General features: G+C 42.3%; 1 protein-coding gene across 1 annotated transcript in view; it reads left to right on the forward strand.

Moving 5' to 3' along the window:
- Positions 1-23,909, forward strand: part of AKAP8L (A-kinase anchoring protein 8 like) — a 39,199-nt gene extending 15,290 nt beyond the window's left edge. The window contains 11 exon segments of the mRNA XM_075121645.1: positions 1,617-1,845; positions 5,266-5,734; positions 6,234-6,357; positions 6,563-6,609; positions 7,219-7,255; positions 8,993-9,101; positions 10,149-10,290; positions 10,780-10,885; positions 12,327-12,457; positions 13,909-14,004; positions 22,851-23,909. Of these exon segments, the coding sequence (XP_074977746.1) occupies positions 1,617-1,845; positions 5,266-5,734; positions 6,234-6,357; positions 6,563-6,609; positions 7,219-7,255; positions 8,993-9,101; positions 10,149-10,290; positions 10,780-10,885; positions 12,327-12,457; positions 13,909-14,004; positions 22,851-23,237 (1,877 nt within the window). The 3' untranslated portion in view covers positions 23,238-23,909.
- The last annotated feature ends 3,575 nt before the right edge of the window (positions 23,910-27,484 follow it).

The raw sequence follows: 27,484 nt of genomic DNA on the forward strand, positions 1-27,484 counted from the left end.
GTTTAAACTGTAGTCAGTGTTGTACGAAGGATTTTATGACCTTTTCACTATCTTCAGAGCTAGCTGGAAAACTTATTTTTGTAAAAACCAGACAATTCATGATTTTTCCCACTTTTCAATCAACTAGTTATTTTGTCAAAATATACAGTAAGGTGAGCTTGCTAGCAGTGTCATTGTTTTACTACTTGTGTTAGAGTATCACTTAGGGTCCCCATCTAAGATCAGGGTACTGTTATGCTAGGCACTGAACATGCGTATTGTGATATAGTCTGTGTCCTGAAGAATTTACAGTTTAAAGGGACAAGACAGAGAGAAGGTGAGAGAGATTAAGTGTCTTCCCCAAAGACATTCTAGGTCAGTGGCATATCCGGAATAGAACTTAGGTATCCTGACCCCTAGGTAAGTGCTCGGTCCACTGGCTCATGCTACCTCCTAAAGCTATTAAATATTCTTAAACTACAAAAGATATTAGAATCTGGTGGTACTGTCTGTTTCACTTGCAAAATCACAATTTGTTCACAATAGCGTTTTGATTCATAAATGCAAATTAGCAAATCTCTGCTTTAACTTTCATGATACTAAGAATCCCAGAACTGCAGGGTTGGTAGTAGGACATGCTGATGGGTGAACTGAGCAAACCTAATATGCAAGTTAAAAGGGGGAAAACAGCATAGAACACTTGATACCATTTTAGTCAGTTTTCTGTCCCTGTCTGCTTTGTAAGTAGCATGCCATGGGCTGCATTTGAGGAAACTGTTCTCTATCACCCCTGAGATAACATGCAACTGAGAGGGCCATTTCTCTCATTTATGTGTGGATAGGAGAGGGAACAGAAGTGACATGAGTCATATGTGTGCTGGTCAAAGTTAGTGGGGGGCTTGTTGTCCCATCTTTCGAATTGCACAAATTCCTATGCATCTCTAGAAGAATAGACCCCAGATACAGTGATGTCCTCTAATTCGAACAAATCACTGCAATTATAATGTGAACTCACTGCTTAGCTTAGAGGTATGAATTTTATTTCATTTGGCTATGAAGTCAGAACATAACTGGATATGGATACAGCACAACTTCATGTCAAACTGACAGAGACAAGCCCACTTTGAACTAAACTAGGCTTGTCCTAAATACGTTATCTTGTATTTTCTTCTCACATAACCTACATTCTTTACACATACCTAAATGTCCATGCCACACTTGCTATTCTTTCTGAGGGTGACTGGCCCATGTTCTCTCTGGAATCTGTTTTTATCAGGCAGATGGATTGCCATGGAAGGCTTTGCGTATGCTACACTGCAGCCTGCCCTGTCCATGAGTGAGAGCAAGAATGAAAATTGAGTGTTAAATATTAGTTGGGGCAGATTGTAGACTGTTACTATATTGCTGGGATTTGGTGTGAAGTTTCCTCCATGTGTGTTTTGACCTTCAAGTCCTGGTGTTGGATACACTAACACACCTTGGCAGGTGTTTTGTAAGGGAAAAATGGGTTAAATGTAAATTAAAACTTCCCCATTCTGTGGGGAAGGGGCATTCTTGGGACTTCTGCGTCTGAGCTTGCATAGAAATGTTAGCTCAGCTGCTTGACTGAAAATCTCAATGACGCTTTCTCATTTCAGGGTACGAAGGATATAGTTATGGATATGGATATGGTCAAGATAACTCTGGCAATTATGGGTATGGTATGGCCACTTCAAACTCTTGGGAAATGCCTAATTCAGACACAGACCCTAATGCTTCCACGGGTGCCGATGCTGTTATAGCAAAAATGAACCAGCGCTTAGATATGGTGTCTCATCTAGAAACGGACACAATGCAAGGAGGACATTATGGCTCAGGTGGAGACAGGTGAGTCTAGAGATCAAGAAAAGATTCAGTACTAGACAGGTTAGTGTCTTTTCGTGAGGGAACCGCTACTCTAATCTTCTGCTGACTATCAGAGTTGCAACCTCTTACTTCTTTCTCATTTTGACCTCATTCTCACTGTGTCTTCACATTTTGGCTCTCAAGGGGAAACAGATGAATTGGCTCAGCTGGATTTTCCTTCTTTTGTTTATATTTTTTAAATAAGTCATTTGTATCCCAGTTTGAGTAGTGAAGTCTTGATAGTCTGTTTGACAGGTACTGGAATTGTGATGCAATCTTTACAGCAGTAGTAGGATTTGTTTAACTTGGGGGAAAAAAATCTTCTCAATTTTAAACTGGAGATGAATAAAGAAGGGATTCCTTAATATTTCTATTTCTGGGAGCCTGCTGATGTATTTCATTTCTATAGCATTGCCACAACATTCATTTGCCTTTGTCCCTCATTTGATTTTAAGCTTAACTATTAGTCTAGAAGTGACATTTTTGTTCCAGTTTTGGGTTGCTGACTGGGAATACAGTATAGCTGTCCAGAAAAGATCAAATGAGGTTTTGGCCATGTTTTTAAATCAGAAATATATGCAGTACTAATAAGGACTGTTCACTTCACAAAGATTTTCTCATGTTAAATTTCAAAACGAATTTATATTCAAAATGTAATACTTCTACAACACTGCTGTTCATTCTAGGTTTATGTGAAATATTAATTCATCCCAGCAAATCCATTTCTGAGTATTTTTACATCTGTGTATTTTGCTTATGTGCAAGTATTGATTTGAACAATAGCAGGTTTACATCCATGTAGGGGAGACATCTATTTTGTAGAGAACTTGAAGTTTGTCTGCTACTGTTCAAATACGAAGTATGCAGACACGTTGTCAAAATAACTTAAACTAAATTCTATATAATGTAAGCAAACCAGAACCTCTTCTCTAGAATGAAAGCATAGCTTGTTAGTAGTAAGAAATGTCATGCAAGAGACTTTTATACATTATCATCCTTTTATTTGGGGTGCATTGTGGTTTGTTTGCAGTCAACTATTGTTGCATCTGTACTTTTGTTTTAAGCAACCACGTTTAAAACTATATAAACTTTTTATGAAGTTTATCACAAAAACTTGGGATATGTTTACCAAAAGTATAATTCAATAGTAATTACTAGTAGCATATAATGACTTTTGAATATTGTAAAATTGCTACGTTAACTGTGTTTATGGAATAGAGGGAAAATGTACAGTAGGCTTCACAAAGTTTTAAGGAATTACTCCTCTGAAGTCTTGCATCAAATAGATTTTGGTGGAGTACTCTGTTTAAAAGCACTCATGTAAAGTACATCAGAGTTTTCAAAAAAAAAAAATCCATCCTGTGGAAAAATACTTGATAATAGCAGCCTCTTAAATCTACCAGACTAAGGTAAACAAGTTGAAACTAGACAAATCTTAGACTGAAGTTGAGGTGCAAACTTTCAAAGTGATGGTACTTAACCATTGGAACAACTTACCAAGGGTAAAATGTTTAAATCGAGATTGGATGTTTTTCTAAAAGAGATGCTGTAGGGAAGTTCTTTGGCCTGTTATTCTTGAGATCATAGACAATTACAGTGGTATCTTCTAGCCTCATCTGTGAATCTGTACCTCTCTTGTTGGGAGTAGAAAGGACTGTTGCAAGGCAGCAGGTGAACAGTTTAATTGACTAAACTCTTGGGTTCTAATTTTAGAAGATGAGAACTTTGAATTTGATGTTCCAGCCCTTGTCTATTATTCAGACACCACACAACTGGGATCTTCTGCTCCAAGCCCCAAGCATCAGGCAAGCTACCATGCATAGTTCTGTCATGATAGATGATACTTGGCTGGTAACCCAGCCCTGTTAAGGTTCTAGCTCTTGATTCTAGCTTTTGCTGGAGAAGAGTTATCAAATATCCAGAGTGAATGTAGTAAACCATTTAAGGGACAAAAGGATGAAATTAGTGGTTTAGAAAACATCAGTTTTCAGCCTTTAGTCTCATTTCCTAAAAAGCAAAGTGTGGGGAGGGCTGTTCAGTTGCTGCAGTGAAAGCTTCGGCTTATGTAAATGGGCACCTGTAGCTTTACCAGTTGAAGATTTTTTTGGTGATTGCTAGTCGGAATGATTCTTCTCGTATCAGTTGATGGAATGGCTCTCTTTTTGTGGCCTTGGGGTTAGTGTGTCTCCTCCTCAGTCATTGTTCCTTTCAATTCCCTTGCTTTCATGACCTTGCTATAAAGCATAAATTTTGGGGTTTGTGCCGCAGTGGTCAGTGCTAGTTTGACACTTTGTTCTTGCTTCCTTGTGTAATTTGTGTTCTGTCTTGGTGGGTGTGGATTTCCCTCACCTCAGCTGGTAAAGTAGCAAGTTATCATGAAGAGTGTGGAGCCTCCCCTTAAACTTTGATATATCATCTTTGCTTCAAATTATGCTGTCAGCCACTGCATAAGATGTACAGAGGCACTACTTTAGATATTACAGAACTTAAGTCTAAAACTCCTCTGCAGGTTTTGTATTTGTCTTCTGAAACTGTCCTGGTTAAAAACTGGTTTTGTGGAAACTACAGTGACCAGTAATAACTCTAAGTCATGTCTACATGGGAAAGTTGACTTGGTAAAAACCCTTCCCAAGCAACACAAGCTAAATCAAGAAAAGGCACTCTTATACCACAATAAATGCCCACATAAGGCGTTTTTACCAGTATAGCTGTTGGCTTAAATTCACACCATGCATTATACACAAACTTTCTTGTGCAGACAAGGCCTAAATTAAGCCATTCCTTGTAACAATTCAGAATGGGGGGGTGGGGAAGAGAATCAGGACTATTATTTTTTGGCTCTGCATTTATTCTTAACTATTTGGATTGTTCAGTCTGATTTAAGCATAGCTAAATAGAGGGCGGGTGGTGAATATATTAAATTTAAATCAGAAAATCTGAATGTCCGCACAGTTGAAAATCCACAGCACTGCTAACTGAGGAACCTTTGCTCAGCTTGGGAACTTTTCTTTTTAAAAAAGATCAGTGTGTGACACAGTAATTTCCAGAGAAATTGAAGATTAGTTTGGTGTGCTTCCTGGCTCATTAGGCGTATGTAAATCTGACTAGATATGGTGATGGACTAAGGTGATGGACTGAGGTTGAACTGAATCCCTGCCACTCCTTGTCATTCTGTTTATGCCCTTCTCCTGACCTTTGCCTTGTGCTGCCCCTTTCTCCCGCTGCTGTATCACACAGAAAAACTCCTATGTTGAGTGAAACCTCTGAGCCTTTTTTGATATAAATGAGACTGGAACAGTTCTGTTTTTGTTTAATCTTTCTGCTGCCATTTCTCGGCAGGCTGTAATGTGGTGCCTTATATGCTACTGACTGGATTCCTTGCTTGCTGTGCAACTCTTGCAGGTATGATACATATGAGTCCTACGACTCAAGGTCTTCACTGAACGACCGTGATCTATACAGATCCGGCTATGATTACAGTGAGGCTGAACATGACACCGAAAATGCCTATGAAGGTTGCTATGACAGCTTCTATGGGAACCACAGGGACCAGTACCAGAACAGAGCACGGGACAACTTTGGCCAGCGGGGTCAGAACTGGGCCAGAGACGGGCGAAATAACAGACCCATGGCATCTTCATATTCCGGGCACATGGGCGGACAGTGGAATGAGCCGCCACAGCCAATGGGAGGGCGGGGCCATGGTCCCCACGGCTCCTCTAGGCTCCCATCCCTCTTCTCCCACAACATTATCCCAGAACTCAGCATGTTCCAGGGAATGCGAGGTTTCTCTGGAAACATGCGCTTTGGAGGAGGCGGCATGAAACAGCGAATGAGGAGAAACTGGAAAATGTGGGACGCAGACTTTAAAGTAAGTACCTGTGCAATCCCCTCCCACCCATTTACCTCATATAGAGACTGTTCACTTCCCAACAAACTACACTGTCCAGCTCTGAGTGCAAAGGGCCCTATTCTCTGAGATACCATACTTAGTTTCCACAGTGTAATTTGTATCTCTGTGCATTATTTGCTTGGCATCTTAGTGTTCTTTCTAAATGGTGTGAAGAGGCCACATTCATTCATAGTGCAGTCTTAGCATCCAAAATGTTTAACCTTGATGCTCTTTTTGTAAAGCTAGGAAAGTCAATGTGCTATAGTTTTGTGGTTTAATCTGATATGCTGAAGGGTGGTTGCTGTGAAGGACTGTGCCAAATGTTATCTGTCTTGACTGACATTGCATAACTGAGTGTTCAGGGAAGTTTAGTTCAATATAAAGCTCCTTTAAGGTGGCTTAATGCAGACTTATTTGCTGCTGGCAGGGGATGGTCTCAGAATGTATATTTGGGGACTGATGATATTTTCCTTTCTAGTCACAGAAAAAGAAACTGAAGAAGGACCCTACTTCTAAGAAAAGAAAACAAACTGACAGCACTGATGAACCTGACAGCAAGGCAGCAAAAACTGATGGCTCTGACAACTCTGACTCTGAGAATGGTAAGAACCTCTCTGGTGACTACTAATGAGTTAGTTCTTAGTCATGTGAAGTTATCAGAGTGCCTTTGTTTCAGGTAGTAATTGGCTCTGACATTTCAATTTCTCTTGAATCTTTAATTTGGTGGTAAAGTTGTTAATACCATTCTTTGCTGAGCTACCCAACTGTTACTTTTTGTATGGTGACCATTTGTGATGTGCTTTTCAGAGGAAGGGACTGAAGGAGAAGCAGCAGAGAAGGAGGGCTCTAAAGCTGTAAGTGAAACTAACACTTGTAATTCACAGTAAAGACCATAGTGCTTGAGGGAAGTGGATGAGTGGCCACGTAACTAGTGTGGAGGGCAGAATGTTATGGTGGCAGCATTAAAACCAAATGAATCTTCCTGCAGTGTGAGTGGGAACCACTTCTTACCTTTCAGTGGCAGAGACCTGGGATTGGTGGGGAGGAGGGGGATTGGATCCTCGTAGAAGAAACCTTGAAGGTTGCAAATCCTCCCTAGATTACTTATTTTGTATTGCAGTAATGCCTGCAGGCCCTAATAGAGATTGATTGGAGCACTGCACAGGTGCATAGCAAGGCAGGCCCTGCTTCAAAGAGCTGAATATGTGTGACTAAAGAATTTATGAAAATGACTGGGAATAGGGGGAGGAAACCTAGAAATCAACAGTGTGTAGTACTGTTACCAAATCGCAGGCTAAATGTGTTCCTCGGACAGGGAACTGTGCTATCTGAAGTCAGGAGGGAGTCTCTTTGGGGAGCAGGATGGTTAAGAGATGTAAAACTAGTATGCACTCACTTTGTGTGTAAGACAAACAAAAGTTATAGCTAGGGATTGCTGATAACCTCTTGAAATTGTATTTTAGGAGGGTGAAGATGAAGAAGGAAAAGATTCTGAGAAAGGTGAGTCTGAGTGTACTTCTGTAAAAGCATTCTTGGGAAATGAGCCAAGAACTTCATCACCAAGGGATGTGCTAAGGCTCTTCAGACCTTACATCTCTGTACATCATAAACCTTCTGCCAATGAAGGACTCTGCTGTGGAGGAAATAGCTCCAAGTAATAGTCTGTTGACTGACTTGGTTCAGGCACTGCGTTGCACCATTTGTTCCCTGAGCTGTAGCTTGTACAGAAGCCTAAAGGTGGTGAATTACGATGAGAGACTAGAGCTTTAACTCAGATCATCACTCTAGAGCTTGCACTGGTTTCTGTACCCAGTACGTAATCCCTAGTGGATATCTGTCTGTCTGGCACCCTGCTAGGCCTAGAATAATAGGGTATGTTACTGGTCATGACTGAGGTGCTTTAGGAAACATAGGGAAATCCAGCACAGCATCTGGTGACTGCCTGGCTCCTAGCCAGTGTTATAGGTCTCATATGAGATTTCTGGTGTATAATAAATTTATTTTGGCATAAGCTTTTGTAGGCTATAACCCACTTCATCAGATGCATGGAGTGGAAAATACAGTAGGCAGGTATATGAACATGAAAAGATGGGAGTTGCCTTACCGAGTGAGGGATCAGTGCTAACGAGGCCAAATCAGTTAGGTGGATACTGACATATCTACCATGATTGAATTGGCCTCATTAGCACTACAAAAGTAATTTTCCCTCTGATATTCACCCCTTCTTGTCAACTGTTGGAAATAGGCCACATCCACCCTAAATGAATTGGCCTCGTTAGCACTGGACCCCCCCCACACACACACACACACACTCGGTAAGGCAACTCCCATCTTTCATGTGCTTTGTATTTTTATACCTCCCTTCTGTATTTTCCACTCCATGCATCTGATGAAGTGGGTTATAGCCCACGAAAGCTTATGCCCAAATAAATTTGTTAGTCTCTAAGGTGCCACAAGGACTTCTCGTTGTTTTAATTGGTTAGAGTAGAGTCCATGTGATAGTTTGATATGCTAGCACTGTTGTGGCAGCTGGGGAGAGGGTTGCTTAGAGAAGCATGGTGACCTCTCACCAGAGGAAGAACCTGTCTAAATAGAAACCTGATAGCACAGTATCAAACTTGCCATTGCTATCAGTGGAATGTGATGGCAGCAGTATAAAACCATATGAGAAGCCTTGGCTGGGAAACGAAAGGGGTACTCGGGTACCATTCCAGTATAACAGTGGAAGTTACTTCCCTGTTTTGAAAAAATTGGGATTTTTTAATAGGAGGCATTCAGTTCTTATTTCACTGTCAACCTTCATCTCGTGTGTGTCCTGTGCACAAAAGCCAAAGGGGTGAGAGTGGTTGCCTCTTAAAACTGTCAGATTCACATCTAATCTAAAATGGGCCGCCTTTTCCCAGTAAAACCAGGGGCATTATATCACCATCAGAAATGATGGGTTAGGAAACTGTATCAGAAGAGGTATTCTCTCACCCTCGTGCCCAAGCTCAGCCTTTCTGAAGTCTGGGCCAAAGAGTGATGGGACATCTGTTAATAGACTAGCAATGCTCCTTTAATTGGGCAACAGCAGGAATTGTTAAGGGAGCAGCTCTTTCCAACACTCAGCTATAACTTTGTCATCTCTGAGCTATATGGGTCAGTCAAGTTGGCTACTAGACTCGTCTAGGTGAAACCTCTTAATCAGTTGGTGTCCACACATAGTGCCCTGAAACACAACCTGCTTTATACATCTAGGTGCTTTAACAATTCAAGAAGAGATCAGTCAAATCAAGCGCAAATTGCAGGCAGGCAAGAAAACTCAAGAGAGGCAGAAAAAGAGGCATCGGGATCGCATGGTAGAAAGGTACATCTTCCTCTTCCAGTGACACAGTATACATCCTGTCTGAGAACTCTGGGAGGATTGCCTAATGTTTAGAACATGGGCCTCGGCATCTGGGTTCTGGCTTTTGTCCCTGGCTCTACCTGACTAGTTTGTAAAACGAGGGTTAGTTACCTGACCTTCTCTGTACCCATCTCTCCATCATCTGTAAAATTGACTTAACACCTCATAGGGAGCTGGTAAGGCAAAAGTATTACAAAAGTACAGACGACTGTTAGCTAACTATAAAATGGCAAACTCTAATCAATACCTCCCCCTCTGTGAATTATGCTGCTGAGAACGCTGTTGGAATATTGTGTCCAGTTCTGGTGTCCACTTCTTTTTTAAAAAATTGGAAAATTTGGGGAGGGTTCAGAGAAGTGTCACAAGAATAATTCACAGACTGGAAACCTGCCTTACAGTGAGGCTTAGCCTTATCTTTGATAAACTAAATAAGTGAACTGTGAGAGTCCTATCTAAGCCCTTAGTTACCTATGCAGGGAACTCTCTGACTGTAGGGCTCTTTAATCTAATAGACCAAGGCATAATGAGATCCAGTGGCTGGAAGCTGAAACTTGAGAAGTTCACATGAAGTAAGTTGCACAACTTTAACAGTGAACATGATTAACCATTGGAGCAACTTACAGACTGTGGTGGATTCTACATTATGAACAAAATCTTTAAATCAAGACAGACATCCTTCTTAAAATCCTCTCTAGCTGTCCCATAAATTATTGGGCTTGATGTAGGAATTACTGCAATTCTCTGCCCTTGGTTATACAAGATGTCAGACTAATTACTGCTAATGGGCCCTTCTGGCCTTAAAGTCTGTATTAAAACCTGTAGGAGGGATGTGACCATTCAAACCAGGTATAAGACTTGTCCTCTTGAATGAGCTGTGCTCTTTTTTTAATTGTACCCCTAAGTATTAGTAGGGAAATAACTAGTATTTTCAAGCTGATGGGGAGTCTGGAGTGGAACCCTTGGGCTTGGGGTTTGATCTCTCACTTGGTTCTAACTTTCTCTTGGTAGGATTCAGTTTGTTTGTTCGCTGTGCAAATATCGGACCTTCTATGAGGATGAGATGAATGCTCATCTGGAAAGCAAATTCCACAAGGAGCACTTCAAATTTGTTGGAACAAAACTGCCTCAGCAGACAGCTGACTTCCTCCAGGTGAATCTTTGGTTAAGTTTCCCATTACTTCAGGCTATACAGTGCACCTCTATTTCATGTTGGTTGTCGGAGACCTAACAAAAAAATACAAACAAAAGAACTTTGATAATTGGATGTGAATGGATAGTTCAAATAGTCAAGCTATGAAAACTTAGATGTGAAACTACTACTACGGGTGTGATTAGAGTACAGGACTGGACATCAAGATCTGAGTTCTTATTCCCAACTCTATGTCAACTGCCCTGTGACTTTGAATGTTACTTACCCTCTGCACTTTACCATCTGTAAAGCGCAGACAGTCCTTGACTACCTTCAGGAGAACAGTTAGAGCAGGGCTAAGGGGCTGTAATGTCTTGAAATGCTCTGATGAAAGGCACAACTGCAGTGTAGAGTAAGTACAATACATGTTGTGCTTTGCATTTTTGAATTCACATTTAATGGTCAGATGTACAGCTGAAGTTTAATATAAAATATTTTTGTACGATACAGGATTACGTTGCTAACAAAACAAAGAAAACCGAAGAACGCCGTAAAGCAATTGAAGATATTAATGCAGTTATCCAACAGATCTATAAAGACCAAGATCTTACCCAAGGTAAGAGCAAGTCTCCCTGCATCTTCATGGGTTTTTTTGTGAGGCTACCTTAATGTGCAACTTCCCTCAGAAAATGGGAAAAACAAAAGCCATTGTGAGGTTCTTTGTTTGTGTTATGCTGAATTTTTAAAATGTGCACAGTTCACAAGTAAAGCATGGTTAAAGCTATCCTGAGATCTGAGACTCAAACTAGATTCTTTCCTTGTTTTTGTTACCAGTAAAGGTTTAGCAAACCAGGTTATTGTACAACCTAATTGCTGTTGCCAGTCAGTCCCACCGGTGCCATGTAAACTGTAACATGGCAAACGAGACTGATAAACGGGAAGAAATAGGAGTTGCTCTACAGAGCCAAGAGGAGTAAAGTATTCTTGTTACTTAAATCATCTGATCCTATGCAGACACAGAGCGTCTGAGGCACCTTTTGTTGCATAGTAAACTTCGAGTGGAACCAAACTTTTAAAAGCTGCTCCTGGAAAACTGAAATATTGATCAGGAACACGTGTCTGTAGCTGGTGATTCTTCATCCCTACTACTTTTTGCAAGATGAAGTCTTTTCCCCTATTTATGCTTTAATATTCACCTTGCACGCTATTGTAATTTTGTTATTTTGGAGAGCTCTAATTTCACACAAGAATAATTAGCAGATTAATATACAGGAGCCTTATTTCTCATATGTTAGAGTACAATATAGAAAGTAATCTCCTCTTTCTAGGAGAGAGATGGCACTGAGGTGTGTAAACAGCAAGTAATGTAGTACAGTGGCACTCAACCTTTCCAGACTACTGTGCCCCTTTAGGAGTCTGATTTGTCTGTCTTACTCCCAAGTTTCTCCTCATTTTTAAAAACTACTTGCTTACAAAATGAGACCTTAAAAAAATGTATCACAGGACAGTTGCTGAAAAATTGCTTCCTTTCTCATCTTTACCATATCCTAAAATAAATCACTTACATGTCAGTGTATAGAGCAGTACAAACAAGTCATTGTATGTATTGACTTCGCTAGCACTTTTTCTAAAACTAGGCAAATATCTAGGTGAGTTGACATACCTCCTGGAAGACCTCTGCGCTCCCCTAGGGCTACACGTACCCCTGGTTGAGAACCACTGACGTAGGACACAATTGTGTCCTACTACAAGCTAGCTTGGTGATCAACTAGTTGGAAACATTTTGCATGCTATAGTCAATGCTCTGATGCAGCAGTGACCAGCAGCATTCTACTTCGAGGTGTACCGCCGTACTCTGGGCCTCAGGTCTGTTAGACTATGGCTATGCAATGCTCCCCCTTACCCTTATTGGTCAAGACTGAGCATCACATTGTAGGAAACAACCAGGGGTGCATGAGTATATTAAAGATAAATGAACTCCCAGAACAAGCTGCAAAACTCCCTGAGGTGGCCACCACAGCTCAAGGTAGATGAACAAAGCTCTTGTCTCTCCTCAGATATTGGCATGGAACACTTCATTAAAAAGGTGGAGGCTGCTCACTGTGCTGCATGTGACCTCTTCATTCCAATGCAGTATGGCATTATCCAGAAGCACCTGAAGTCCCTTGACCACAACCACAACCGCAGAGTAAGCATGCAGCTGGTTTAAAGTGTGTGTGTATATGGCAATGTACGACTACAGCTGGCTGGGCAGATATGGAGATCAGCTTATCCCTGCATGGTAAATCCAGGTTGCAGGGTTTTGTTTTAATTAATAAAACAAGCTGATGAATGCTAAAAACTGGGTATGATTGCATTCATACAGCCTATGAGCTATATGGGGAAAATGAGACCTAAAACCAGGACTAGCCTTATTAAAACTTTCTGCAGTGGTGGTCTCTATATGGTAACAGCTCAGAGTTGTGATACTGCAATGTGGTCGTCTATTATTGTAGAACACTGATCTTCACTCTTGTAAGAGGTCAGCAGAAAAGTAATCTCTTCATATTGTGAGGAACAGTGCTAGCAGGATCCCATATCTTCTACGACCCATTGGCTGTAGAATCGATCCTCTGATGTTCTGATTCTTCTGGTTTTAAAGAGAACCACACATGTATAAATGGCCTTCCTAAATCTGTAAACAGATAATCTGAGCAGATGTCTCTGAATTATCCCATACGTCTAAAGAAGGTGTTGATTCTGAAGCCCAATGACTATTTAAATATTAGCACTAAAGCACATTAGCAATGAAATGGCTACCAATTAACGCAGTGCCAGATACTGAGGGTGCAATGGGGTAGCTGAGTGCCTTGGAAGCCACTGGCAGCAGCAGACTTGTTCAGGTGCTCGGTATCCCTCCACTACGTACGTTTTTTGTCAGAATGCTCATGTTACATCTACCCCTGCCCACAAGAGGATGGAAAGATGAGATTTCCTCCCCAAGGCCAAAAAAGCCAAACTTGGCATCCAGAGAAAGATGGGATGTAAAGTCACACATGCCCATTACCTCTAAAGCTGTGCATTGTCAATACAAATTCTGGAGCCCGCTGAAAACTAAATTTGGTGGAGTGGTAGACGGTGGCAGATATGAAACTTGATTGTGTCAAACACATCTAGAGTCATTCAGCATGTCTGCAATAACTGATAAACATGTGGCTAGAACAGCGGTTCTCAAACTTTAGCAGCCCGAGGACCCCCATTTTGATTTTAAAATATTTTGCGGAGACACCCCCCCCCCCACAAGCCAGCTTCTAATTTTCCCTGGAGGTGCTCAACCCCCACTCAGCCCAAGACCCCAACCCCACCCCACCTCTTTCTGCTCCCTCCCCTGAGCGCACCCCGTCCCTGCTCCTCCCCCCTCCCTCCCAGCACCTCCTGCACACAGCTGAACAGCTGGTCCGTGATGTGCAGGAGGCACTGGGAGGGAGTGAGAGGAGTTGATCAGCGGGGCCAGTGGCCCTGGACATAACTTGCGGACCCCTGGAGTACCCTCGCAGACCCCAGTTTGAGAACCGCTGGGCTAGAAGCAACTACTGAAGTGTTACATGACTCAGTTCAAAACTTAACTCTGGTTTCTTTAAATATTCCTGTTCCTTTTAGGCCATGATGGAGCAGTCCAAGAAATCATCTTTAGTAGTTGCGAGAAGTATTCTCAATAACAAACTAATCAGCAAGAAATTGGAGCGGTATTTGAAGGTAAATACCTGCAAAGCAGCTTTGAGTTGGATTGAGCAGAGAGCCACACAGCTTCTGCACTGATGAATTTTCTTACTAGCTGCTTTTTGCTGACTACATTTCTTGCTAGCTAATTCTCAGGCTGAAGTTCCAAAGTACTGTCCCAATACAGCGTCAGATCCCTAAGGGTTGGCTGAGTGGAGCTCAAGGACTTTCATAGTACGTATGACTAGCTTCCTCATCTCTGTGGTCTCCCACCTTTAATGTTGCTCGTAATTCCTGAATGAACAGGGGTAGGCTCTTCCTTTTAAGATTTTCAGTTTCATCATCATCATGTTCCTATTACGCCTATACGTTTAGGGCAGTGACGAAGCTCCTCCACTCCTGTCTGTTTCTGGAAAGTCTTTCAATGGTTTCCCAGCTGTGCCCCAGGTTTTTCAGGTCGGCTTCCACAGCTCTTTGCCATGTTGTTTTTGGGCAGCCTGGTTTTCGCCTGCTTCAGGTGTCCATCTTATTGCTACTCTGGTAATAGAATCAGTTTCCATCCAAAGCACATGGCCGATCTATCTCCAACGCCTCCTGGCAATGATGGTGCTCAGATCTTCTTGGCTGTACTGTGTTAATAGATCTTGGTTGGAGATTGTTCTGGGCCAAAAGATGCAGAGGATTTTTCTGAGGCAGGTCGTATGGAATGAAGACCGTTTGGGCATGTCATACTTTCTCATTCCCCAACGTTCTGCACTATAAAGTAGTGTTGAAAGTACACAGCTCTGATAAATTTTGAGTTTGGTTTTGGTGTTGTATTTTGATGATTTCCAGAGTGTATTTAAGCTCCTGAAGGTGTTCCTGGCTTTACTGATTTTGTTCCAGATGTCCTGGCTGATGGTGCTGTCCAAGTATGTGAATGTTTCTATATTGGTGAGAACATAATCCTCTATCCGTACTGGTGATGGTGAGGCAATATTAAAGGTCATGATTGATATCTGTCTTATTGCAGTTGATTTTCAGTCCAATTAGCTGGCTGAATGCGTTGAGTCGTTTTTTCTTGTATATGATGATGGGTATGTGATAGGAGAGCGGCATCATCTGCGAAGTCCAGGTCTTCAAGGGATGAGAATAGTGTCCATTTTCAGTTTAATGGAATAGAATTTACGCAGTTTTATAGTCAGGGTCACTAGCATTGTTAGCCTATTACTGTTGGTATTGGTGTCAGTTTGAGTTCTCAAGATAGTATATACTTTCCAGAGCTCCTCATTTGACTTCCCTTGGTGCTGTAAGCAATTGGCTAGTATTGAAATGGATTTGTGGGTAAGAAGCTCAAGTTCAAGCTAGATGTTTGATGCATACCCTCTCCCATAGTTCAGACTACCTTTGTGAGTTAAGACAGGAGTGGGGGGGTTGAAGTAAGAAGCAGTGCTTACCAGCAGCAGGCCTGCTCTCTCTTTCAGAAGAGTGATATTGAGTATTATTAAGATAAACAACTTAATCTTCTTCGAGTGCTGTCCCTGTGGGTGCTCCACTTCAGGTGTCAGTACATTCCAGCGCCATTGATCGGTAGCAGTGCCTGGTTGGGACATGCATGCACATCTAGGACGCACAGAGCCCGACCCCTACAGTTCCTTCTCAACCATCCTCAGCCAGAGACGGAGCTGTCCAGCAGCATCAAAGAAATCCTAGAAAAGATGTTAGATTATTTAGTTAAAACTCAGTTAGTAGTAATTAGTCAGTTAAATTAGTGTTAGTTAAGTTTCAGTTACTCCTGTTTGACAGCTCATTCCTCAAAAAAAAAAAAAATTCCCTCCCGTTTTTCCCATCCTAAGTTACTTCTAAGAGGGATGTCAAAAATATGCCTGGATCCTCAAGTTTATAGAGATGTACTTCATGCAAGGACACAGTGCCTATTTCAGATGGGCACTCGCAATGCATCCGCTGTTTAGGTGAGTCGCACATACCACAAAAGTGTGCTTACTGCAGCAACCTCAAAGCTTGAGCGAGGAGAGACCGGTATCTCCGACTTAAACTCATCTTAATGGAGAAATCCCTAATGTCCACCTCAGATCCTGGACAACCCTCAACAAGGGACTCTCCAGGTACATCCTCGGTGGACAGAGCAAGTGCCAATTCCTCTAAGAAATCAAGGAAAAGTGCCACGTCCTCCCCAAGCAGAGAATTGTTAAAAAAGCAATAGTTTCCAGTGAGATTTCTACCCTCAGTGCCAACCTCATCAGAGGTGCCCACTCTGCCTGCACTGGACACCTCCCCTGTACGGGACCTCTGCCGGCAGGGGAAAGGAGTCAAGTGGTAGGTACAAAATAGCCTCCTCCTCCACAGCACCGACTACTCCTACAAAGGACACTGTGCCACAGCCTTTGCCACTGGTGATGCCGGCACCGACTTCATCAGAACTGTTCACAGAGATATCAGGGAGGACACCACCAGCACTGACTAAGGCCACACCGAAACCATCTGTACCAACCAAGCTACTTTCTAAAGTGTTGGCACAGAAAGTTACAGCACCCTAAACAATGGCACTGTGTCCTCTTACACATAAGGTGGACATGGAAGTAATCTCTACTCCCAGATCGCCTCTGTTTGGCACCAACAGCACCGGACCAACCAGATTCCCTTACTGCTTCACCATTTTCCAGCGAAGATGAGGAGGAACTTGAGGAGGAAGTCTTCTAATCAGGCCACTCCTCCCCATCAGGCACCAGATACCAATGTCCCACACAAGAACCAGAGAGCAGCTTACCAGGGACGTGCATCCTTGGCTCACCAATCCCTGGATGTGCCCTCCCATGCCATTCCCTATACAATGGCCACAATGGGATCCATGGGGAGCCTACAAGTCTCATTTCTCCAAACCTCCAACTCCTCAGAGGAGACATGTACGCTCAACAACAGCATCATTACCAGAGCCTTCAGAGGCACCAGAGGAGACTGGAGACAATAAAGGGGAATCCACATAACAAGATACCTCACTTGCTCACAATTCATCGTCCTCTCCGGACAATCGGTGATGCCTCCACCTTCCACTGCTGCAGGTGACTTCAAACATTTTCAAGAATTGTTCAGGCAAATGGCACACCGGCAGAATATTCTGCTGGAGGAGGTAATTGAGACCCAACACCAACTCTTAACAATCGTACACACCTCTTCTATGGCAAAGATAGCTCTGCTAATAAATGATGCCTTGATGGAAATGGTGTGGCAAGCACCAACCACTATTCTTCCAACCTGCAGACAAAGTATTATTTACCTAATAAAGGCATGGACTTTTTTTTCACACCCACAACCCAACTCCTTAGAGGTGGATGCAGCCAGCCAGGGGTAAACCACTCCAATCCCGATCCACACCTCAAAACAAGAATTGGAAGAGATTAGATCTATTTGGGCGGAAAGTCTATTTTTCGGCAATTCTGCATGGCCAACTACACAACGTTGCTAGCGAAATACGACCATGATAATTAAGTTAAACTGAACGAGTTCCTCGATGAAATCTCTGTGGATAAGAGGAAACAATTCCAAGCGATCGTTAATAAGGGACAGTTCATAGCCAGAACAGCACCCCAAATATCCCTTGACGTCGCGAACACGGCTGCACACACACATAGCAATAGTAATGCGCAGAGCATTGTGGCTACGTTCTTCACGTATCCTGCGAGAGCTCCAAACTAAGATAGAAGACCTTCCCTTTGATCAGGGTCAAGCTGTTCTCCGCCACGAAGTCCTACATTCCCTGAAGGACACACGAGTGATATTGAGAATCCTTGGCATTTACACGCCCCCAAACAGCCAGAGGAGATGCCAACCATATTCCCACAACAGAGACCATACATCGCAACAACAACAAAGGCCACATGACAACCAGAGACACAGATGTCGGCTGCAAAGACATTGTCCTTCCCAGTCTCGGTCTGCGGCAACCCAAGCACCACCATCCAAGAATCAATTTTGAAATGTTGGTCAAGAGTCTGACCTCCCCCAACAACTAGCGCCAGTGCTACCAAAAACCCAGACCTTTGGTCATCGGCTACGACCATTCTATCATATGTGGGCCTCCATCACCACAGACTACTGGGTATTAGAGATCATTCAAACAGGTTATGCCATCCCTTTTATCTCCATTCCACCTACCCATCCCCCTTCCCTGTCCCCATTCCTCTTCAGGGACCTTTCTCACAAGCACCTACTATGATAAGAAATAAAGCATCTACTCAACTCAGTGCCATGGAACAAGTTCCAAAATAATACAGGGGAAAGGGATTTTATTCCTACTATTTCCTGACTCAAAAGAAAAACGGTGAATGGAGACCCATATTAGATCTCAGAAAATTCAGTGAGTTTGTCTGTACCCACAGATTCAGACTGGTCACATGAATTCAGTTATCCCAGTGATGGAAAAGCGGGACTGGTTCTCAGCCCTCGACCTACAAGATGCATATTTTCATATCCCCATCCATCCCGCACACAGAAGGTTTCTACAATTCACAGTAGGGAAAGACTACTTCCAATACAGAGTGCTACCTTTCGGACTTCCAACAACCGCGAGAGTTTTTACCAAAACGCTAGCAGTAGTTGCGTAGCATTTGTGCCGACAGGGAATATTGATCTTCCCAAACCTAGACGACTGCCTACTGAAATGACCTATTCAAACAGAAACAGTAAATATTACCCAAAGGACTATAACCCTCTTTCACACCCTAGGGTTGCAAATAAACTAACTGAAATCTACTCTAAACCCAGTACAACAATTGGACTTCATTGGAGCGCATCTGGAGTCACAGAGGCCAAGGTATCATTTCCAATTACTAGAATTGCAGCACTGACTACTCTTGTATCAGTGGTCACAAATAGCCGAGAGGTCAGCACACACTTGCCTTCAACTACTGGGACATATGGCGGCCATCACCTTCATAGTAAAACATGGTCGACTATACATGTGCTCTGCAGGGATGTCTGAACTCGGTATACGTACCACGAAAGCACAGACAGTTTTAGGATTTGTACAAACACCAAAAGTCCAACACTCATTACAGTGGTGAACAAATCCAAGAAATGTATGTGCGGAGATTCCATTCCAGCCGAATCCACCATCCATGCTGATCACAACATATGCCTCGCTGATCAGCTGGGGCACCCACCTAAACCAGCATACAACCCAAGGGAAGTGGTCTCCCATGAAGACACATTTACACATCAACCTGCTCGAATTACACACATTCACAACACGTGTAACCATTTCCTCCCAAAAATCCAGAACAAAACAATAAGAGTCATGATGGACAACAGTGCATAAACCAATAGTGGGAGCTTGATCTCACTCCCTAGGCACAGAAGCCATAAAACTATGGACCAGTTCCATAAACACATCACCATTACAGCATCATGTCTCCCAGATTGGCAGAACACGATGGCAGACACATTAAGCAGACAGTTTTCCCCAAGAACACAAATGGGAACTGAACGACAACATCATACAATACATTCCACATGTGGGGGTTCCCACACATGGACTTATTCGTAGCAGCATGAAATATCAAATGCCCAAGGTTCTGCTCACGAGCAGGACTGGGAACACAATCCCTAGGGGATGCCTTCCTCATCAGATGGAACGAACCTCTCCTATACACATTCACATCATTACCTTTAATTTCCAGAGTAATACACAAGATTCAAACCAGCGAAGCCAAGGTCATACTTATAGCCCCAGTGTGGCCCAGACAGACATGGTTCCCATACCTGATTTGCATGGCGATCTGCACACCATACACGCTCCTGCTGTGACGGGATCTCCTCTCACAAGACGAAGGTCAAGTCCTCCATCCGAACCTGAAGAAACTTGACCTGGAAGGCATGGCTCCAACACAAAGAATTAACCTGCTCAGAACAGGTTAATTGGGTTTTACTCAACAGCAGAAAGACATCCACTCGTGCAGCTTACTTACAGAAATGGAAGAGGTTCTCCATGTGATGCCAAAACAAATGCATAACTGCACTTACAGCACCTCTTCATTTGTTCTTGGAGTACATATTGGAACTAAAGCAATCAGGACTCTCCACAAGTACGGTTAAAGTACATCTAGCAGCCATAACTGCTTTCCATCATAAGATTGATGGTGTCTCAGTATTCACACACTCGATCAGAAAGCATTTCCTAATGGGAATACAGAAAATGTACCCAGAAATATACAACTCCACACCAGCATGGGATCTAAATCTGGTCCTTGGAGGCCTTACCAAAACACCATTCGAACTCACTTGGGGCTTGTTCTGTACTACACCTCTCAATGAAAGTTGCATTCCTGGTCACGATTATTTATGTGCAACAAGGTTGTGAAATAGAGGCTCTCATGGCCCACCAGCCATACACTGTATTCTTCAAAGACAAAGTGACACTATGATCACACCCAAAATTTGTCCCCAAGGTTTCATCATCCTTTCATCTCAACCAATCAATTCACTTACCCTAAACCACATGAGATTACACAAGAGACCATCCTCCACACTCTAGATGTGAGACGTGCATTAGCATTCTACCTAGATAGAACGAAACCATTCTGAAGACTTTTTGTCTCCACGGCTGAAAGGTCAAAGGGATCTGCAATATCAAAATGAAGACTTTCAAAATGGATCTCAAATTGCATCCACCTGTGCTGTCAACAACAAAAAAAGAGAATCCCCGACAGAGATCAGAGCCCATTTGAACAGATCAGTGTGGACCTCAGCACCTTTTTTAAATAATGTACCAATCCCAGAGATATGTTGGGCCACCGCTTGAGCATCTGAACACACGTTAATTAATCGCTATGCAATAATGCAAAGCTCAGACTCAGATGCGATACTAGGCCTAACGGTGCTAGCGTCAACTATGAATACAACTTGGAAGCCCTTCCATCAACAGTAGGGCACTGCTTTACAGTCACCTGAAGTGGAGCACCCACAGGGTCAGCACCCAAAGAAGTTGCTCCACTGTCCACCCTCCTCCCCTCTACTTCAGAGTTTGCATTAAAGACTCAACGGTAAAAAAGAAACTGAAGGGGTCGGACTGTGTGCACGCTAGATGAGGCACCAACAGTGCCGTGAGACAGCTACTGCGCACGTCCGTCCTGACCAGGCACTGCTACTGAAAATCTCCGATCAATGGCACCAGGACTCACCAACACCTGACGTGGAGCACCCACAGGGACACGCATCTCAAAGAACTTTTAGTTACTGCACAAGGTGAGTAACCCTCTCCTTTTTAGGCTGGGGCCTATGATCCACTTATATGCAAAAACTTGTCGTTGATGCCAAGGCAGTAGTTGGTCCATGGGAAGTCCAGGGCTAGTACCAAAAAGTCACCACTTGTCTCTGCGTTTAGTGACCATTCTGAAGGCTAATACCTTGCCAAGCATGAGGGCTGGAAACTAATAGTATGCACCTGGTTAGAAAGCCTGGCTTTCCACTTAAGAACATAAGAACGGCCATACTGGGTCAGACCAAAGGTCCATCAAGCCCAGTGTCCTGTCCTCTGACAGCCAAAGGGAATGAACAGACAGGTTATCATCAAGTGATCCATCTCCTGTCACCCAATATCAGCTTCTGGCAAACAGAGGCTAGGGACACCATTTCTGCCCATCCTGGCTAATAGCCATTGATGGACCTATCCTCCATGAATCTATCTAGCTCCCTTTTGAATCCCTTTATAACATTGGCCTTCACAAGACCCTCTGGCAAGAAGTTCCACAGGTTGACAGTGCATTGCGTGATAGCATTTGTCCATAGCTTTGCTGATCTGTGGTGATCGTGGTTTGAGCTCTTGTCTTTCTGTTAGTACTTAAAGTGCCTCTATCACTGACATTCTAACAAGTCTTATATCTTCCTGTCTTCCGTTACAGCTTGGTTTTTAGTAGTTCTTCTCCAAACTGTCAGTTAGCATGGGTGCTGCACAACATTGGGTAGCTTGGAACCCCACCTTTAGATTGGTATCCAGCTCTACTATGGATAGACTTCTTGAATGTTGGTTGCTTAAATCAGAATTGAAAATGGGTTGCAAGACTAAGCCTTTGGCTGTCTGAAATCCCCAGTGTAGGCATTGGTGTAGCTGCACATACCCCTAGTGTGGACAAGCAAAACTACAATAAGCTGCAGTGTGTGCCACTGCAGTTGTCCCTGCTTTGAGAGGGGGTGATTTGCACCAGTGCAAACATTGGTTTACAACAGTTTTGCCAGTTTGTATCAGTACAGTCACACTGCTGTCTGTAACTGGTGTGAATTCTCAGTGTAGATGAGGTCTGGTAAAAACCTTCTAAAACAGGGGATGGGAGAGCGTCACTTTACATTTGATACAGAATAAGTCTCCAACAGCTCAACTTTATCAGGAGGGCTCCCAGAGTCTGAACATCCCCTGTTCCTGACATTACAAACAGCTCTGCTTTCAATAGACCAAGTATACCAAGTCTTTTTACTTTTCTCGTAACTTCATTGGTCTGAAAGCAGTCTGCTTATATCTGCAGAAACGTGGCACTTGAATAGTTTATTGGACTTTGCTGGGAGAAGGAACAGGGGAGCTACAAGTAACGTCCACATAATATAAAATTAACTCTCAGTAACAAAGCAAACCTCCATGGGTGCCTTCACCACACACTGCTGTAAGGGTCACTAACTTACAGCTGGCCAGGGTTAAACCCTCTGGTTTTGTACAAATACTTTCACATACAGAGAACTTCCAAGTGCTGGTCCCAGCCTAATGATCAGAAATATTCATGCCCTGAAGGAGGATCTCATGTACCTGGAATTTGTGTGAAATTAAGTAAGGTCTTAGCTAACATCTGCCAAGAACCTGTCCAAATACAGCTTCAACATAATTCTGTCTTGACTTACAGGGTGAGAATCCCTTCACAGATGATCCAGAAGAGAAAGAGGAGCATGAGGAAGGAGAGGGTGGAACAAGTGGAAATGCAGAGGAGGGAATAGCTGAAGGAGCGGATGAAAACAAGATTGACACAGAAAACCAAGATGAAGAAAATAAAGATGAGGAAAGCCAAGACCGAGAGGAGAACCCAGAAGCAAAAGCAACTGAGAATCATGGGGAGCAAGAGGAGATTCAGGCAGAGGCACAGGCAGAAGTAGAAGCAGGATATGCAGAGGAGAAGAATTCACAAGTTGCAGAGGAAACCCTCACTGCTGAGGAGGAAGAGCAACTGCTGGAAGGAGGTGAGGAAGAAAGCAAAGGAGTTACTGCAGCAGAAGAGGATGAGCCCGTGGAGTAGACTCTGGATGGGGAAGCTGACCTGTTTAAGACCCAACATTAAGTTGTTTTTTGTTTTTGTTTTGTTTTGTTTTTTTGTTTGTTTGTTTTTTGTTTTGTTTTTGTTTTGTTTTTAAAGCATAACTATCTGTGAAATTTCATAGTATGTTTTTGGTTATCATTCTACTAAACTTTTACCTAGTTATGGCAGTTGAACGCCTCTATCTGTAAAGTGTTTTTGGAAATAGATTTTTTTTTTACCAAACCTTCATTTTAGTAGCTAGGTTTTGTGCAGTCCAAGTTTTTAGATGGCTTTGTAATAGGAGAATTTCTTTTGAGCATGTGTACAAAACAAATTGTGCTAATGCACTTCGTACTAAATCACAATCCGGCAGATTAAATCTCTTACTATCTTCCCTGTAAAACTTTTATATATTTAAAAAAAGTGGGTTGTCCCTTAGCCAGCCTTCCTGGAAGCAAAAGGAGCCTCAAATCCAGGGTTTAAAATTCTGCAGTGTATGCTGTAAAATTCTGCATAATTTCCATGTGACTGTAGTACTCTTCCCAATGTTTTACTCTTCCTTTTTAATGCAAAGCAAAAATAAGTGGTGTTGACATTGTATTGTTTGTAAAATGCTTTCATTTAAAGGTGAATGTTTTCGGTGGGTGGAGATAAAGCACTACACTGAGATTACTCCCTGTGTGCGCCTTAATTTCTGAAGGTGGAGGTGAGTAGTAAGTGTCCTGGTGATACTCTTAATAGGTGGAGATCTTGAGATGCAGCCCTCCTAAACTGAAACAATACTGCACAATAGCTGTGGTCTGCTGCACTGAGCCCTGAGCTCCACTCAACTTTGCTGCTGATTTGGAAAAAATCACTTCTCTTTTTTTGTTTTTTTTTCTCATCTATAAGGCTAATATAACCCTTCTGAGATCTCCAGCTGAATTGTGCCTTGTGAATATTCACAAATATTTCCTAAAGTTGCCATAGGTTAGTCGCTGACTTTTTAATTCTGAGTATATTCGTCAAGCTCACAAATCAAAAGTTTAACACTTCCATGATATTTCAAAGCATGTCCCTGCAGGAAACTGCACCAGTTTTGTACAGATAAATCTCTGCTGGCTAATGCTCCATCATGGATGCATGTGCAGAAAAGAGGGGTATATCTCTGCTGGATGACAGGGCATCATTTTGGGACAAGCTGCCTTGAGCTTCTTTAATGGCTCCAACATCTGTGGAACTTCCCTAGAATATAGAGTGCTGGTAGCTGTAGCTGATGAGTTTTCTTTATAAACCTGACTTCTTCCTCCCTACTTGCATTCATTCCTCCATAACATGGAAGTTAGCCTAGTTGTCAGTATACAGTAGAACTGCACAGCTTCTAAACTATAGGTGTTCATCTATGTAGAATTTTCTATCATGATCTTGCAACACAGACAGTGTTAACATGACAAGCAGCTTGTTTGCTGTCTAGTGTAAATGTTGAGGCACAGGGTCAAATTTCAAAATGTTTACTATAGTGGTCTGAAGTAGGTACACCAGTATGGCATAGCAGTCACTACTGATCTCTTAAACATGGCCATAATACCAGAGGCCACCTGAAGCCTGATCAGTAGGGGTGTTTTTTCTGGAATAGTTCACCATGCAGTGATCTGAAGCTTGTGGCATATTGCCATTTTGAATAAGGCCTTTAAGACTGTGCCTACATGCATGTACCTACATTGGCTTCAGGAAATTTGACTTTAAGATATTAATTATGAAGAGGCAAGAGAATTAGGAGGATGACTACAGTAAGTTACTGAAATGGGACTTTGTCAAACCCATAGAAATTTACAGGACTAAAAGGTTGCTACTCTGTTTACCAAGGAAGGTTACTTTTTAGAAAAATATATGTAGAAATGAGTGAAAGCATATGAATATTCACATACCCCAATTACGTTCGAATATATCAAATAGCATTTAAATAACTTAACTCTGTTTCTGTTTTTCCCTACCTCATTCTAGGCACCAGAACTCTTCTTACACCCATCTTCATTCATACGAATTTCTTAGTTTCTAGCTCTCATAGAACCACCACTGATATCCTACAACTTGCCCTCCAGTTCACCCATCCCCTAGCATTCAAAGGCAAGTAAGATAACATCTTGCTTCTTACTATCCATATTAAAATTGGACTCAACTCTTTTTCATGCAGCTCCCTGCTTTGATTGAGACTATATTAGTCTCTGTTTACAATTATAATCTTCAATTTACAATCTTTACTCCCTGCCATCCCCCTCAAACAAACCAGTTCTTCCTGTTTTGGAGCTTAGCAAGTATCTGCAGGCTTCTCCTTCTTCCTGGCTCTGCATAGATGCTTAAGGCCACCTACCTGGCCATGCAATAAATGTAGCCATCCATCACAGTAGGCAAGGCCAAGGCCAAAGCCAATTTTTGTAAACAAGTGAAGTTTTGGGAATTTGCCTATGCCTCAAATTCTAATGGTATTTTACAGTAGGTAAAGCTAGAAGTACTCTACTGAAGATGGGTTTTCTGGGTAGTGACCTAATCTTTGTTTACATAATGTCAATTTTGAGCCTCTAAATATGTGTTGACCAATTGCCTGTAAGTGTTCAAAAAATTCTTGTGTACCCTAAACTTAATGACAATAATACTCTTCCTGTGCAGAGTTACAAGTGAAGGGGAATAGTGGCAAATAATGTGTAGCTGCTACTGAATGACTTCTATTAAGGATAACTTTTAATAAACTAAGCATGACCATCTTTCATCATACATTCCAGGAAAAATAGTTTGGTGGCTTGCTACAACCAACCAGACCATGACCAGATAAATCTGCAGGCTAGAGCCTAGAACCCTGATTCTTTGTTCTAGAAACATTGGCCTATATACTACTAAGCAAAGTCAGAACTTCCATTCGTGGTAACATATGGACAGGGCCATATGGACTTTGCAGCTTACTGGTGGTGGTACTTACTGCAATTCATCCTTTGTTCCAGAATCGAAATGTTCATTTTAAAAAAGTGTCTAGTCCATGTGGATACAAAGCTTTCATTTTGACTAGAAATCTTAAAATTATTTTTAAGAAATGTAAAAGTGGCCACCACATGAAATATAGCCTCTGAATTTTAATTCATATTGGAGTTCATGTTGGTTTGGTGCAGATTGGGGTGATACTCAAAAGTTTTTAAAAAAAAATCACTTTTTAAAAAAAAAATAATTTGTGGGATCTTGCAAAAACCTATAAGCTGTGGTCTGCTGTGGTTTTTTTTTTTAAATGTATTTGGTCCTACTAACTTTACACCTGCTGCTTAGAGCAATGCCAGTTTAGAAGCAGGTATCACTTCTCTGTTTTGCTCTGTAAATGTTTTTAAAGTTGTGTTTCCTAAATACATCAGAATGAAGCAGACATTTATCACTGTTGCTATTCCTCCCCATAGCAGTTAATGCGGCAGTCTGCATAGGTATTTGGGTGATGGACTGTGCCCAGTATGATGGTAGCTGTGTGTGAGAGAGAGCCATCAAATACGCTGTAGATTAGGGTACAGTGCCCTGAGTGAAGAACCACAAGCCCATGACTAGTCTCTCTACAGTTCTTGCACTTCACCGTCCTGATCAACCTAGACCATGATTACAACTTTAGAAAGCAATCAGCTATGAGCCATGCTCCCTTTGCAAATAAGCCAACAGGTTAAAAACAAGTTTACTTCAGATGTAGTTGTGAATAGAACCCAGCTCTCTAATATGGTAGACCCAAAACTACAGGTGTTCTTTGGTAATGCTGTGAAGCTTTACCTTACAGTGTCATTTCAGAGCTGGCATTAGAACCCAGGCTTCCTGATCTCTAATTTTCTACAGCTGTTTACCAGATCATTTTGTGACCTATTGGGAAAGTCTACATCAAGTCCCCTTCTAGTGCCTGAGGCTGTAGCTGTGCTAGGTAGTATTAGGTATACTCTAGCAACAAAGCATGCCTAGTGTGGATGCAGCTTTTATTGGCAAAACTCAGCTACTTCTGCTGATGTAGCTTATTCCACACCTACCCCAAGCAAAACAAGCTATACCCATAAAAGCACAACTTTGGTGGTAATATTTCATCTATATGAGGGTTTTGACAGCATGGCTGTGTTGGTCAGGGATCACATCTCTTCATGCTCCTGTCCCACATAGCCGTGGCAACAGCAGTCTGTAGGGTAGATACAGCCTTAATTGTGGCCTTAGCAATGTAAAGAAAGAATAACTTCCCAAATGCATGGAATGGGTGACAGAAG

Source organism: Caretta caretta, chromosome 20, assembly GCF_965140235.1.
Source record: "Caretta caretta isolate rCarCar2 chromosome 20, rCarCar1.hap1, whole genome shotgun sequence".
Lineage (NCBI taxonomy): Eukaryota > Metazoa > Chordata > Testudines > Cheloniidae > Caretta > Caretta caretta.